General features: G+C 55.5%; 4 protein-coding genes across 4 annotated transcripts; 2 read left to right on the top strand and 2 right to left on the bottom strand.

Annotated features, from left to right (window-relative positions):
• Positions 1-574: 574 nt before the first annotated feature.
• Positions 575-5,301, bottom strand: CABS01_13102 (GYF domain-containing protein; the record flags this gene model as incomplete). Its single annotated transcript, XM_060546448.1, has 3 exons — positions 575-900; positions 955-4,952; positions 5,192-5,301. The coding sequence occupies 3 exons, from the start codon at positions 5,299-5,301 to the stop codon at positions 575-577; spliced, it is 4,434 nt and encodes a 1,477-aa protein (XP_060395346.1).
• Positions 5,302-7,399: 2,098 nt separating this feature from the next.
• CABS01_13101 (uncharacterized protein) lies at positions 7,400-8,473 on the top strand (the record flags this gene model as incomplete). The annotated part of the gene is made up of 1 exon (XM_060546447.1): positions 7,400-8,473. One exon carries the CDS (start codon positions 7,400-7,402, stop codon positions 8,471-8,473), a length of 1,074 nt encoding a protein of 357 aa, XP_060395345.1.
• A 271-nt stretch (positions 8,474-8,744) lies between these two features.
• CABS01_13100 (uncharacterized protein) lies at positions 8,745-9,110 on the bottom strand (the record flags this gene model as incomplete). Its single annotated transcript, XM_060546446.1, has 1 exon — positions 8,745-9,110. The coding sequence occupies one exon, from the start codon at positions 9,108-9,110 to the stop codon at positions 8,745-8,747; it is 366 nt and encodes a 121-aa protein (XP_060395344.1).
• Positions 9,111-10,328: 1,218 nt separating this feature from the next.
• On the top strand, positions 10,329-13,822 carry CABS01_13099 (uncharacterized protein; the record flags this gene model as incomplete). Its single annotated transcript, XM_060546445.1, has 4 exons — positions 10,329-12,217; positions 12,268-12,664; positions 12,715-13,288; positions 13,344-13,822. 4 exons carry the CDS (start codon positions 10,329-10,331, stop codon positions 13,820-13,822), a joined length of 3,339 nt encoding a protein of 1,112 aa, XP_060395343.1.
• Positions 13,823-14,245: the final 423 nt, after the last annotated feature.

The following is a 14,245-nucleotide window of genomic DNA, read 5'->3' as shown; positions in this document are numbered from 1 at the left end:
AAGGAGTTAGGCTCACTCGTAGTTCGATTTTGTCTAGAATATCACAGGTGACAATATTCGTCTTGGTTGAAGATCAAGTGACTCAGACGGTGAATTCGGCGTGTTTCGATGCCCTGTGAAATCGAAATTTCCATGGTGGGGGCGGGGCAAATTTTCACCTACCGCCTTACATAAGCCACTCACCTTGCATCTCACCGAAAACATCTCCACCTTAGGTACCTCAACTTCGACCTCAAGTACTTCAAAGACTCACTCACCATGGCCCATCTCATAAAGCTGCAAGCCAGCCAAAAGTGGCATCACGTTGTAATGTGGGACACGCCCTTACAACAATGCTTTCTGACATGCTACCTATCGCTACAGTAGAGCGCTTACATACGCTGTGTACCAATGACAGTAATCCTGAGCCACAACTTCGCCGTTTAGACATGATCGTCAAGCATAGCCTAATCAGAGAGTTCCAGGCCATCCTCCGCCGCGAATTTTCCCGCAGCATTTTCTAATTGTTCTTCTTTCTCGCATTCTTGCGGGTGCCTTTGATACCAGCGTCACCAGCGGCAGCGGGTGGCTGCTCCTAGTTGCTCTTCTTTCCTGCCTTCTTGCGCGTGGGCACAACCTTGAAGCCTGCGCCTTGGATACCGGCATCTCCGGCAGCAGCAGGGGGCGTCTCCTTGTTGCCGCCCTTCTTGGCAACCTCGTTCCATCCGCTGGAAGAGCTGCCCGTCTTGCTGTCAACAGCGCCTTGCTTCTCAACGATACCCTTGTCGGCGAGTCTCTTGCGGCGAACAAACTCTTCAGCAAAGTGTGCTCCGTGCATCGTCTTTGAGTTGGCGTAAACGGCGTCTGCAATGATACCATCCTCAAGGGGGAGTTCAACAAGGATGCCAGCAAAAGTGTCCACTAAAAACGACGTTAGCACTGAATTTCAGGTCTAGGTTGAACTGGTTGACTTACCATCAACTCCGTTAAGGCCACGGGACAACTCGTGGTGAAGCCACTTGTTGAACTCATCCATGGCAACGTTGCCCTTAGCAGGGGCGGCCGCAATCACGGTGGCAACAGGCTTGACAGCCGGCTTTGCAACAACCGGGACCGGCTTTATGCCAGCGGCACTAACGGATCTCGTCTGGGAGGCAGGTCCGGTGGGCACCTTGACCTTACCGCCGGCTCCCACGGTCGCCCAACCGGGACCAGGAGGCGGGGCGGGCGTGCTGGATTGAGCGAGGCCAGTGGCAGCATTGGGCTTGGTCGCAAGGTCGGCATAACGCTTGCCGGCAGCAGCAGTAGCCAGTCCAGTCTGGATGGCAACCTCCTTAGCCTTGAGCTTTCTCACTTCCTCCTCACGCTGAATGTCGGCAAGAGTCTTCTGCTTGCTGGGGGTGCTGGTGCCTGGAGTGGGTTTGACAACGGCAGGCTTGGTCCAAGGGCTGACGGCGGCAACAGGGGAGCCGTTACCCCAAGTGCTGGTGGTAGGCAGGCCGGTAGCAGCGACAATAGCCTTCTCGCGCTCGCGAAGAGCCGCAGCCTCTTGCTCAAGCGCCAAACGACGACGCTCGGCGGCAACCTCCTCAGCCTTGGCAGCCTTGCGCGCTTCAGCTTCCTGAATCTCCTTCAGACTAGGTCCCTTGCGACTAGCGGCCTCCTTGGCCCAAGGAGCCAATGGCGGGGGCTCAGTGGCGGACCCAGTGTCGGGAGTTCCAGTCTGGGAACGGTTGTACTGCTCGGGCAGGTTGGAACGGACACGCTGGGCGGTGGGGGCCGGGAGAGGTGTACCAGCTGCGGGTAGGGGGGGAGGGAACGGCATCGGAAGGCCGGCAGCAGCGTTCTTTGCAGCTTCGGCGGCAGCTTGAGCTTGCTGGACACGCTGAGTCAATGAAAGCTGATGCTCCTCCTCCATAATCTCCTTCATGCCAGGGGCGGGGGACTTGTGGTGCTCGTTGCTGATAGCCTGAGCCATGGCAGGAGCGGAAACATCTTGAGCAACATCTTCCTGAATGCTCTGGCTGGTAGCGGCTTCCTGGGACTGCTCGGAGTCGCGTTCGGCACGGATATCCTCAAACTCTTTCAAGCGCTCACGAAATCCCTCTTCGTCCTTGTCCAACTGCTCGGTACCGGGAAGGTGGTTCCGGAGGTTGCCCTCATTCGCGGGAGCGCCGACCGGTTGCTGAGGAAAAAGACCTGCAAGACTAGGCGGGACTGGAACATTCGCAAGCATCTGGCGCTCGGAAGCGTTCAGTGTGGCAAGTTCCTCTTCACGAAAATGGTCGAGTCCAGAACCAACAGGGGGTTGAGTAGATCCCTGCTGGGTAGCCGAGTCAAAAAACCCAGACGTCGGGCCGGCTCCACCTCCGATGGGTGGCTGCTGGGTGTGAGGACCAATCGGCGAGGAGATGCTGCTGAAGCTAGGTTGGCTCTGCAAGCTGTGAGCGCTGTGCTGGTGGTGCAAAGAACCTGGGACACCACCTGGGCCTTGACCTTGCAGTCGGGTGATGGCTTGCTGCCTCATCATAAAGTCTCGCTGTTGTGCCATCGCTTGCTGTTCCTCCTGCTTCCTTCGCTCGAGGTTGTTCTGCTCCTCCGCGGTCAATGTCCTACCAAAGCTAGGGAAGACACCACTGAGAGGAGGAATGACACCCACGTTGCCGCTGGGTGAGAATGGTCCAGCCTGAGACGGTGGGCCATGGGCGATGCCGATCTGGGGAACCAGGAAAGGCTCGCGAGAGTTTCCGATGCGGCGGATGAGCTGTCCAAGAGGCTCAAACTCGGGGTCTTCAACCTTCTTAACCCGAAGATCGGGAGTGAAGAAGTTGGCCTTGTACCAGTCGTTCATCTCGAGACCACTGAAAGGGCCCTGAACCTGTCCTTGAGGATCGAGATAAACCCAGCGCATACGGTCAGGCATGACCATCTGGCGCACAGGAGTCGACCCGAACTCGCCACCGGTGGAAGCTCCGGGAGTGAATGCTTGGGGGTGGCCGATGCCCGCAGCGCCAGGGTGGTCGGCACCTCCAAATCCGCTATGAGTTCGAGTAGGGTCAGAGGGGAACATTTCCTCAAAGACTCCTCCCCGGCCGCTGCGGAGAGGGCTGCCGGTATCTCTGGGCGCAACACTAAAGTTATTACGGCCGATTGCACCGAGAGGGTTGCTCTGCCGAAGGTCGGGCAACGAATCACTCAAGTTCTCCTGCTCGTGTCCTTGCATTTGTGCTTGCATGGCAGCTGGGAAGAGAGAACCCAACTTACTGCGGCCAATAGTGCCTGGGCCACCGAGGCCAGCAGCACTAGCCGAGCCGAAGACGCCACCTCCGATACTCGACAATCCTGGAGACTGGAGATCAGTGCCCATAGGACTGAAGAGAGCATTGCCGAAAACTCCGCCGCCGAACCCGGCGCGTTCACGGTCAGGAGTGCCCGTAGACAGAGGGACAGGCCAGCCTGAGGCGTACCCTCTAGGTCCAGCGCTACTGGTCTGACTGCGATCGCTGCCGTCAAAGGCGTGTGTCGGGAAGCCGCGCGACACGGTGCCGAAGCCAGGATTCTGTTCAGCGCCCACAGCCACACCGCCGTGATGCTTCTCACCCGATCCTTCCTCCTGTGATTCGTTTCGGTCGGCCGGCGGGCTGCGATAAGGGTTCGTCTCCGACGGGCTCGCTGGGCCAGGCTCGTTTTCCGAAGGGCGTCCCAGGTTCAGTCCAGACATGCCAAAATCTTGAGTTGAACCTTTGACCGGGGTCTCGAACATCCCAATATTGGTAGGGTTGGGGATCGGCGGGGGACTGGTGTCTCGAGCACCTCCGAGTGCGGCGCTGCCAGATAAGTTGTCGTCTCCGCCGAAGGGGTCGGTATCGGTTCGGGGCCGGGATCGCCAAGATCGGGTTGCTTCTGGGGTCGAGGCTTCATTAGGCTTGATTGCGGGACTGTCGGTGCCTTCCTTGTTCATAAGGTTTGCAAAGCGACTTCCACCACGGTTGCCACCGCCAATAGTCGAAGTTGGAGTTGGCAAAGCGAATTGGCCGAAACTACCCATGCCGCCGCCGCCGCCACCAGCAGCACCCCCGGCCGAAGGAGGCTGAGAAGCTCCCCAGAGAGAACTGATATTGGCACCCATGGAAGGATTACCCGCCGTGTTGCTACGCGTCAGGTTTCCAAAAGGCGGCTTAGACTGAGGCTGTCCAGCACCTTCATCCTCGCCTGGCTCCTGCTCCTTGACGTCGTTGTTCTTGCGACCAAAAAGGAAAGACTGTTGGTCATCGCGAGCGAATCGTGTGGCACTTGGTGAAGCGAGGGGACCGCTGCCAAAAGGGTTGGAATCCGTCGTCTCTCGGCGCCGGGTACCAGGTCTAGAGGCAGACGAGGGCGATTGTAATCCGTATCCGGCGGCGCTACCGTGTGATAGCGACGCCTTCCGTCCATTCGGTCCCGGTCCCTGGGTGCCCTCCTGTTTCTGGATGGGAGGCTTCAGAGTAGAGTTGACATCAGATGCGAATGCCTGTCTCATATTAGCATTATTTACCCGGTGGCCTGCTCCAAATGACCGACGCACCTCCTTCTCCTCTTCAGACATGCCATTGATAGCAACGGGGTTGTTGTCACCCCGGTTGTTCCAACAGGCAGCAGGATCTTGCGAATTGTGGTTATTGTTGGTTTTTCCCCAACCTCGCGCAGCGCTTCCATTTGTGTGTCCCGGAGTCCATCCCGATTCAAAAACATTGGAAGCGTCTATTTCCGCCGCACCGTTCTTGTACACACCGACAATTGAGTCCTTCTGATACTGTGAAGGGGCAGGATAGTCGTATGTCGCAGCGCCAGGGGTCTGAGGAACTGCGCCGGAGTCGAGCGGTGTAGAGGGGAAGGCGTTTTCGGACGAGGCTGCGGGTTGGGATGGCTGACCGGGCGTCGTCGAGGATCGTCGAAAGGTCAGGGTGCCGTTAACTCTGCCGTCACGTCGAGCCCTGCTTGCGGCGTTAGTACAGGCTCTCAGTCACATCCTAGCCGCGCTGTGCATCCTGATGTCTGGCGATATTGCGACAACGTGGCGAGAACCCAACGAGGTGGCGGTCTATAGAGTCACCATCACCAATATCACGCGAACGCCAACTTTTCTTCATCATCTCCAGACGCAAACAGGAAGCACAGAGAATAGCAGGGTAGCGATGGGGGTTTGTTGGGCGAAATGGGGAAAGTCACTAACCATTCCCCGCTGCCAGCTCCACGTCCGTCCTGTCGACCGCCTCTCGCGTCGCGGTTGGCGTTTTGGCCGGCGGCGGCCGAGGCGAAGCTTGATGGTAGATTCGAAGGCATGGTTAATTATGCGCAAAGTAGGTATCTGGCGATGAGCAAGTGTCTGGGGGTGTGCAAACAGCGCGCAGGGGTGGTGGTATTTTTTTGGTGGTTCGGTAGTTGCTGATCGATCTCTCGTGGACAGGTCACGAAAGGGATTCTGTAATTGAGTTGTGGGTTTGTCGGCGCGCGACTGGCTGTAGATGATGATACACGTGAAGTGATGCGGGATGCAGGTAGCTGATGTCAGGCTTGCTAAACGATGGATTGATCGAGATACCGAGAGGTCGGTTCGCGAGCGTATGCGGTTCGTCGTGCGAGGGTGGGTGAGGAGGGTGAGCTGTCTCGTCGAAAAAATCAAAGGTTTGAAAGGAAAATTGCCAGCTAGGAATGACCCACGATGGTGTGGACCAGGGAGGAACTGTGGAGACGGTACAGCCGCTAAGCCCCCAAAAGGTGTTGCCCGTGGTTTATCCGGTCCCGGCCACACGTTTTTCTGGATGGAAGTACCGGGGAAAGGAAGGTAAGAGCGGATGACGTTGGAGACTTGGCCTTGTGTTCGAGGAAGGTACAGATCAATATTCAGGTACATAATGCTACGCAGCTACTGCCTGTTTTCGTGCTTTAATGCAGTGCTCCTGCTGACTTGTTGCCTTTGTCGTTTCCCCTCGCTGCCTTCCACTTTTAATTTGTGATACCCTACTCCGTACCTTACTCCAGCAACTCAAGGCACCTACCTGCCTACCCCAGTGAGGCACGCACCTTCCCCAATTGTCAGGCAGGAGCTGTGCTGCAAGACGACAATGACGATAGTTGCATCACGTGCGTCACACGTGACCCCACCCTGGGGCGTCCACACTGACGTTGGACGCAGGGCAAGAGCTCGGACAATTAAGGCAGGGCAGCCAGTCACCCCCGTTCAGGGCAGTCCAACCTCAAGCCATCGGGCTTTGCTGCAGGGCTTGGGTTGGGATTCGCACTTGGATCGGATGCTAAAATCTGGCTAAACTTTCCAGGGGTCATCCCCTAGAGGCTCACTGACCTTTTACACTAAACTCGCCTATGTGCCTAAGGTAGCCTCTCATCCTTCCTTTCCCTCTTCAGAGCTGTCGGGTGACGATCAATTAGATGAGTCGGGTTTCTTGACCAAAGTTGACGTGAAGAGGCAGCATTCTCAATTCCAGGTAGTCGTACCCGCAGAAGAAACCACAACGCAATAAGCGAGGGAGAACACAATCACCAAAAGGAAGGGAAAAAAAAAGGAATGCCACTCATAGCCCAGCCCTTCCGGGTATCCGCATCTCATCCAACACCTTCTAGGCTCTGACCCGTTCGCTCATGCTCATGCACTCACTCACTCACTCACTCAGTCTCCACGTCGCCCGCCTCCTCATCTCATCTCATGTCTCGCGCCCCAGCCAGTCTCACCTCACCACGACTCGCATCCCTAACCCCCTCCATTAGCCTCATTGGCCAAGAGGGTTGGAACAAGTTCAAGGGAGAGTTTAAACATTCTGGTCTGTTTCATGCGGTCAAACGGCATCTTAATGGCATCCGTTTTTGCTCAGGCTCAAAGGAGGAGACGATCACACGCCAGAAGAAAACGAGACGACGTTAATGTTTGGTTGCCCCTCGTTCCTGCGATATTCTCACCTTCCTGGTGCGACGCGCGAACGTCATGCTCGTACGTTGAGACGACCTCATGGTGTTCTCATCGACCTCAACATTACTCAGTCGCCGCAAATAGATTCTCTGAACAGACCTCTTACCCGCGGCCATTTATTTATTGATATGCTGTGAGAAGGTTCCATCTCCCACGTGCCGCCGCTCCCACGCATGCCTTGTCATCTAAACTCCATTCTCATAAGATCTGAGTAGTGATCATAATGATTCCCATCACGTTGTATCGGCCGAGCCGGCTCCGACGCGCTAGTGTTAGATTGCCTGCCTAGCCATCTCAAACCTGCAAGCTCAGACAGCTCCTTTTTAGACTTTAGGTCCAGTCTTATCACGGACTCTTTCCCCAGCGTTTCGTCTGCACGGTATCAGCTTGTCGAACGACATCTCATCATTCTTAACAACAGCGGAAGACAAGATTGAAGTCATTGACTCGGTACAGATGAAGATGTCGCAGTCCGGACTACTACCCCAAGACTTTGCCGACCATGGCGCTCCCAAACGAATGTTTATCGCCTTTTTCAAAAGTCGACAAGTAAGGTTCTTCGCCCTCTTTGGCGTCGGCCTCTATCTCATCAGGGCATTCTTATTGGACTCATCCAAGCCGGGTAAAGACGACTACGCAGCCACGAATCCCTGGCGGGACCTCCCGACTGACTCGGCCGTTCACTCGACCATCCGGGAGGTGCTTCTCATCAGCGACACCCTCCGGGACGGCATGCTCCCGACCTCGCTCCCGGATGATAACTACGACACGTACTCTGCCATGCTACGCAACCTGGAGACGCGGCAAGATGTCACTTGGCTCGTCATCCAAGAGACCGGCGTCGACAGGACCATCATGGCCATTGCCAACCGTGGCGGACATCACAGTCCCATTCCAGAAGAGCCCCACGACTTACATGAGCGTGCCAAGACGCTTCACGACCACTGGTCGAAGCTCACTGCCGCCAGCGACAAACCGGAGCGATGGGAAGCTCGTTTCGATACGACTTGTCTCCCGCCGCTGGCTGCCAGACAAGGCAGCGCATCAGGACAAAAAGCCGGTTCATTCAAGCTGGACTTGACTCCCGCACAGAAAGCAGATGCGGAAGCCAGGTACAAGGCCTATCGCAAGCGCAGGGATCGCGCCGTGTCGTACCTCAAGGACCACCCGCCCAAACCAATGGCCTGGGTGCCGGCGCAAACGGACCCGGAGATGCAGCGCGGTTTCTGGGAATCGCTGTTCAATGACGGTGTCATCAAGGCCGGACGTAATGTCGAGGGAGGAAAGCTGGCGGGCAACCCGGGGTTCAAGCCCGTCTACCGTGATCTCATTACTGAGCGTGTCCCTTATGACTGGGTCAACCCGGATGAGCAAGTGAAGGAGTACACTGAGGCGGATCACTTGAAGGAGATGGAGGCCTTCAGGGAAGAGTCCCGCATCAGAAAGGAGAGGACGGACAAGCAGGCGGCTTACCAGGAAGAGCTCAGAGCCGAGGAGAGACGGAAGCGGGGTGAAAAGGAAGAGCTTTGATGCCTCGGTTCTACCGTTAGCCCGGTACTCATCTTACTACAGCGTTGCGAAAATCATCGAATGGCAATTGCTTTCTATCAGGTAGTCGCTAGTAGTTAATACAGTAGATAATTCAAGGCGACATCTCCATCCTCTCCCAACGGCACCAGCTTCGTCGGGTTACACAAAGCCGGACCTCCCACTACGCCACGGTCTCACTCATCAGCCAGCCCTAAGTTTCTTCAAGCCAAAACAAATCACCACCGGGCCACGACGTTGCTCGTCCACAATCTTAGTAGCCCGAAAGAACGGCACCGATGGAAGCCAGCGCCGGAACAGCCTGGATGAAGAAGATGCGCGGGTTCGCCGTGGCGCCGCCGTACGCCCCGGCCGCGACGATGCAGCCGAGGAAGAAGAGCTGGAGCTGGCGCCCGAACTCGGGGACGGGGTGAGCGATGCCCCAGGCGAGACCGGCGGACAGGAAGCCGTTGTAGAGCCCTTGGTTGGCGGCCAGAGCCTTTGTCTTCTCGGCAAAATCGGCGGTGAGATTGAAGGCCTTGCGGCCGCGGGGCGAGGTCCAGAGGAACATCTCCAGGACGAGGATGTAGCCGTGGAGGCCGGCCATGAGGCCTGCTGCCGTTGCGCCGATGAAGCCCATTGTTGGAATGATGTGGTCTTTGAGGGAGGTAGATAAGGGTGAGGTGAGGCTGGTTACTGGCCAGGTGTTGTTGAAAGCTTGTAGTGTGGATAGCGAGGGGAGGCTGAGACGGGGGAAGGGCAAGAACGAGCGGAGGTGGGGAAAGTGGCGTTATCGTCGGTGAGGACTGAGGGTTGATGATCGTCACTTGTCTCAGACAAATCTGGCAACAATTGAGTTTTTATCCAAAAATCCTCACATGGGCTGGGCCAAGACAAAATGCTGGAGAAATCAACCTGCGGAACGGAAAAACAAGGAGATCGTGAGGAATTTGGATTGCGCCTCGGCAACACCGAATACGAATTGGGGAGGTCGCGAGTCAGACGCCTTACCGTACACCGGTTACACCGAGGCTCACCGAATTCTATGTGGGATGCCGATGACCTTGCATTCGTGGTAGCACATCTGCTGTCTGCCTACTTAACTTCACAGGCTTTCTCGGCATGTGTATCACCCTGAGATGGGTGAAATCTCATGTCATCAATACAATTGTGACAGTGTGTTACCTGATTGGATCCTTCTTGTCCCCCCCTAGGCACAGTCCTTAGCAATGGTTTGTGGCTGATCTTCCTTTCCTGCCTTGTATTTCGAGCAGAGCCTCAAACCTTAAGCACTTTCCTGCTACCTCTATCCGGGAGCTCTTTCCGTTTTAATTGCCAATTTAGATAAGCAAAATTCGCAGCGGAAGGTACACGTCTGCTGCAACTGCATTCCGAGTTCGACAACAGCAGGAAGCCACGACCCGCTCTGGGCCATTGGCCAATCAAATATGATTCAGGGGGAGGGGGCACGTGATCTGCCACTGCCGAAGCAATCATGGGAAGGGGCCCCTTCCTGCGCGGGACGACAGGGGTACGTACAGGGATGGCGACTTCCATCCTTCCAGAGGTGTTCCTGCCCCGCCCGGGCCTAAGACGCGAAGACTAATTGCTTCTCGTCCCGTCGCGTCTCAATAATTACGACTGTCTAAACCGCCACGATCCGCTTAGAGCTGCTTGACGAAATCTAGGCTCGCTCGTGCACAGAACTTCATGAATCAGATTCTCGGTCAACATCACCTGCACTTCGGCCTTAGCTTCTGTAGTGTCGACCTACGGTAGCTTGCCTCACATGTCGACCACATTGGCTTAGTCACCGTTCACGTCACTCACTACCAATCTTACGATGCCCCGAATCAAGATGGAGGGCGTCAAGGCTGAGCCGCCGAATGCCAACTTGCACGAACTGCCCAGAGTTCCCGATACGGTCCTGCAGCAGTCGGCAGGAAGTTCAAACCCTTCAGCATCTACCACTGTCCCATCTTTGGCAACTGCCCAACCCAATGCTTCTCTTCCTCATATCAAGCCTGAACCGGGCTCTGCGGCATTCGTCAAGGAAGAGCAAGCCGACCCCATTCTCAACCCCGCCAACCCACACAACGAAAGTCTAGCTTCTGTCGAAGAACCTGGGTCACCTACCGTTCAAGATGAAGTCCCCGGTTTCCTAGAGCAATGGACAACAGAAACCTCCCCTGAGATCCTTGAACGAGGCGTAAAGATCGGCTTAGAGGTCCTCGAAAGCCTCAAGGTTCCCCTCAGCCTCACCGCTTCCCTCCCAGGCACGCAGGCTATGACATGGGTCAGGGCAATCGAGGACCTCAAGGCCCGCTCTCGGCCGTCCAAAACCATTGTTGGTGTCGTGGGCAACACAGGTGCCGGCAAGAGCTCTGTCATCAACGCCCTGCTCGACGAGGAGCGACTTTTACCGACCAATTGCTTGCGCGCCTGTACCGCTTCGCCTACTGAGATCTCCTATAACGACTCCGAAAACCCCGAGGAGCTCTATCTCTCAGAAATAGAGTTTATTTCCGTCGAGGACTGGAAGAAGGAGCTCAAGACTCTATTTACTGATCTTCTCGACGATAGCGGGAACATTTCACGCGAATGCGCGAACGAAGATAGCGAGGCAGGCATCGCCTACGCCAAGATAAAGTCTGTCTACCCTAACAAAACAAAAGAGATGATTGCTCAGAGCGACCCTGATCGTTTGGTCAATGAGCCTGCTGTCGCCCGTGTTCTTGGCAGCGTCAAAAAGCTGCGAGCAACCACCGCGAAGGACTTGTACGCAAGCATGCAGCGTTATGTGGATAGCAAGGAGAAGAATCCGCACAAGAAGGACGTTCCCATGGAGTTTTGGCCCCTGATCAAAGTTGTCCGGATATTCACAAAGGCAAACGCCCTGTCTACTGGTGCCGTCATTGTCGATCTTCCTGGTGTCCAGGACTCCAACGCAGCTCGTGCTGCTGTCGCACAGAACTACATGAAGGCATGCACCGGTCTTTGGATTGTTGCTCCTATCAACAGAGCCGTCGACGACAAGACAGCCAAATCACTACTGGGTGATTCGTTCAAGCGCCAACTCAAGTACGATGGTATCTACTCGGCTGTCACGTTCATCTGCTCGAAGACAGATGATATCTCAGTGACTGAGGCTGCTGAAAGTCTTGATATTGAATCTGATATCTCTGCTTCTTGGTCCAAAATCGAGAAGCTACGTGGCGAACTTCGAGGGCTCAAGCGAAAGCTCAATGACGCCAGGGAAGAGAAGTCGGACCTCGTCGACAGCCTGGAGCAAATTGACACGCTTTGGGATAAGTGGGACGACCTCGCCAGTAAACATGCGGATGGGAAGACTGTCTTCGCCCCCTCAGAGAGCAAGAAACGCAAACGTGGAGCTACCACATCCAAGAGTCGGAAACGCAAGTCATCTTACTCCAGTAGCAGTGAGTCAGATGATTCGGATTGCAACTCGGATAGTGATAAGGAAAACAATCCCGACGGCCAGAACCGGCAGCCTTTGACAGAGGATAAGATCCATGAGAAGCTGGCGGATCTGAAGAACCAGAAGAAGGAAATCCGTCAACGGCGCAAGGAGGTCGATGCCCTGCTCTCCAACATGCGGCAGGAAATCAAGAGCAGTCAGGCAGAGGAAGAGCGGCTGCTTGGGGCAGCCAAGGCGGTGTGTATCCAGGGCAGAAACATTTACTCCAAGGGCGCTATTCAGCGTGACTTTGCCATGGGTATCAAGGAGTATGTCAATTGGGGCTCTCGCCGAAATGAACACAAGCTAACTTGCGTAGGCTGGACCAAGAGGCTGCAATCGAGGAAGACGAAGAGACATTCAATCCTGACGAGGATATCCGTGATTATGACGAGGTCGCCCGCAACCTGCCCGTCTTCTGTGTGAGCAGCCGCGCTTACCAGAAGATGCGGGGGCGTTTGCAGAAGGATGATTTCAACAATGATGGCTTCCGGGATGTCAACGAAACAGAGGTTCCTCAACTTCAGCAGCACGCTAAGAAGCTCACCGAAGGCGGCCGCGCTGCTGGTGGCCGTCGCTTCCTCACCGAACTCAGCCAACTCCTCAACTCAATGAAGATGTGGGCTGCCAACGATGGATCGCGGTCTCACTTGAGCCAACGAGAGTTGCAGAGTGAGGGGATCCGTGTGCGAATGCAGCTTACTACACTGGACAATGTGAGTTGCGGCCCATATTCACGTTATCCTCATTAACTAACACCTGACAGGACTTCGCCAAAGCAGTTGATGACTGCATCGTTTCCGTGAAAGACGCCCTGTCGGAGAGCATCTACGACTACTTTGACCTATCGATTCCTATGGCAGCCAGCGCGGCTGGCCCTACGGCATCCGGCTGGGGTGCCCATCGCAGCGAAGGTGGAATGTTTTGGGCCACATACAAGGCAACATGCCGCCGGTCGGGAGTCTATTCAGGCGCATCTGGTCCTCGCGACTTCAACGCAGAGCTGCTCGAGCCGATCTCTCGACAGCTAGCGAGTGGTTGGGAACGGACTTTCCAACGTCGACTGCCATCGGCCTTTGAGGGCTTCGCTATGAGCGCCCGTCTTCTACTTGAGGACTTCCATGGCAGCGTCATTTCACGATCCCAAGAACTGGGTGCCGATTACAACGGCATCAATATGCTGAGTACGCAGCTGCGAGCTCACACCGCCCGTCTCAGAGAGATCCCTGGGACACTTCGCACAGTCGTCCAAGAGTTGCAGCGTGAGGCCAGCCGCGGCTTCCATCCTGTTGTCCAGCGGGAGATGCAGCCGGCTTACGACGTTTGTGTCGCCGAGTCAGGTAAGCCAGGCTACCACTGCTCGTTTCCAGGTATCCGTCAACTAACTACCAATAGGCCCTGGTTCTTACGCTCGCATGAAGAATCATATGGTCAGCCACGTCGAGACCTCCAGCGCTACCATGTTCCGCTACTCCACTGATAGCGTCAAGGAGCAGCTTGAGGCATTATGCCGACGACTTCAGGACGAATTGACTACGCAAGTTCAAGACATCTATAGCCTGCTCGCCCGCGACTATCTGCATGTCCTCATTGGTGTCGACAAGGATCCCAAGCCTACCGGCCTCTCCCGTGCTGAGCGATTGCTTCGCGCAGAGATGTACCGTAAGCTGGAGCAGACAGCCAAACGCTTCGCCAGACCTAGCCAGGACGCAGGCGCAGATTCCGCGAATACTCTCGGCGTGGGCGAAAGTGACGACCCGTTTGCAGACTCGGCTATAGCTGATATGGACGATCTTTTGTTAGCCCAGCTTTGCGATGGTACCGTTGAGGGTGTTGGTGCCCAAGAAGCAATCAAGAGCGAGCCTTCTGTATGATTCATTCCTGCCCCAATTTGCGCCATCTTTTGGAGGGAAAAGCAATGGCGTACTCGGGGTTCCTGTACATTATAGAGCTTTCCGGTGTGGATGTCTCGTATTGCTCATGCTTTACCAGCTTTGCAAAGCGGCTTCTATAGCGTGGGATGAATACGGGGATAGGAGTTATATGGTCCGGTTACACAGATATCCAACAATGATTACTTGCTTTGATGATACCCTCAACCCGATTTCCCAATGTGAGAACTGCTGAGAGTTACTTGACTTTCGCTCCTCAAGGGAGTCGGCATTGGTGTTGGCGCTGGTATCGGCGACTGGTGATGAGAGGGCAAGGGCGGCCAGGGGTATGAGGATGAGGGTTGTGAAGCGCATTTTGGGTGGCATTATGGTTGTTGGATTTGGAAGACTTGGAAGGAAATGAGA

This window comes from Colletotrichum abscissum (genome assembly GCF_030869225.1).
Source record: "Colletotrichum abscissum strain IMI 504890 chromosome Unknown Scaffold_42.1, whole genome shotgun sequence".
In the NCBI taxonomy this organism is placed as follows: Eukaryota; Fungi; Ascomycota; class Sordariomycetes; order Glomerellales; family Glomerellaceae; genus Colletotrichum; species Colletotrichum abscissum.
The sequence above is the reverse complement of the archived record's forward strand: the minus strand, read 5'-3'. Positions and strand labels throughout refer to the sequence as shown.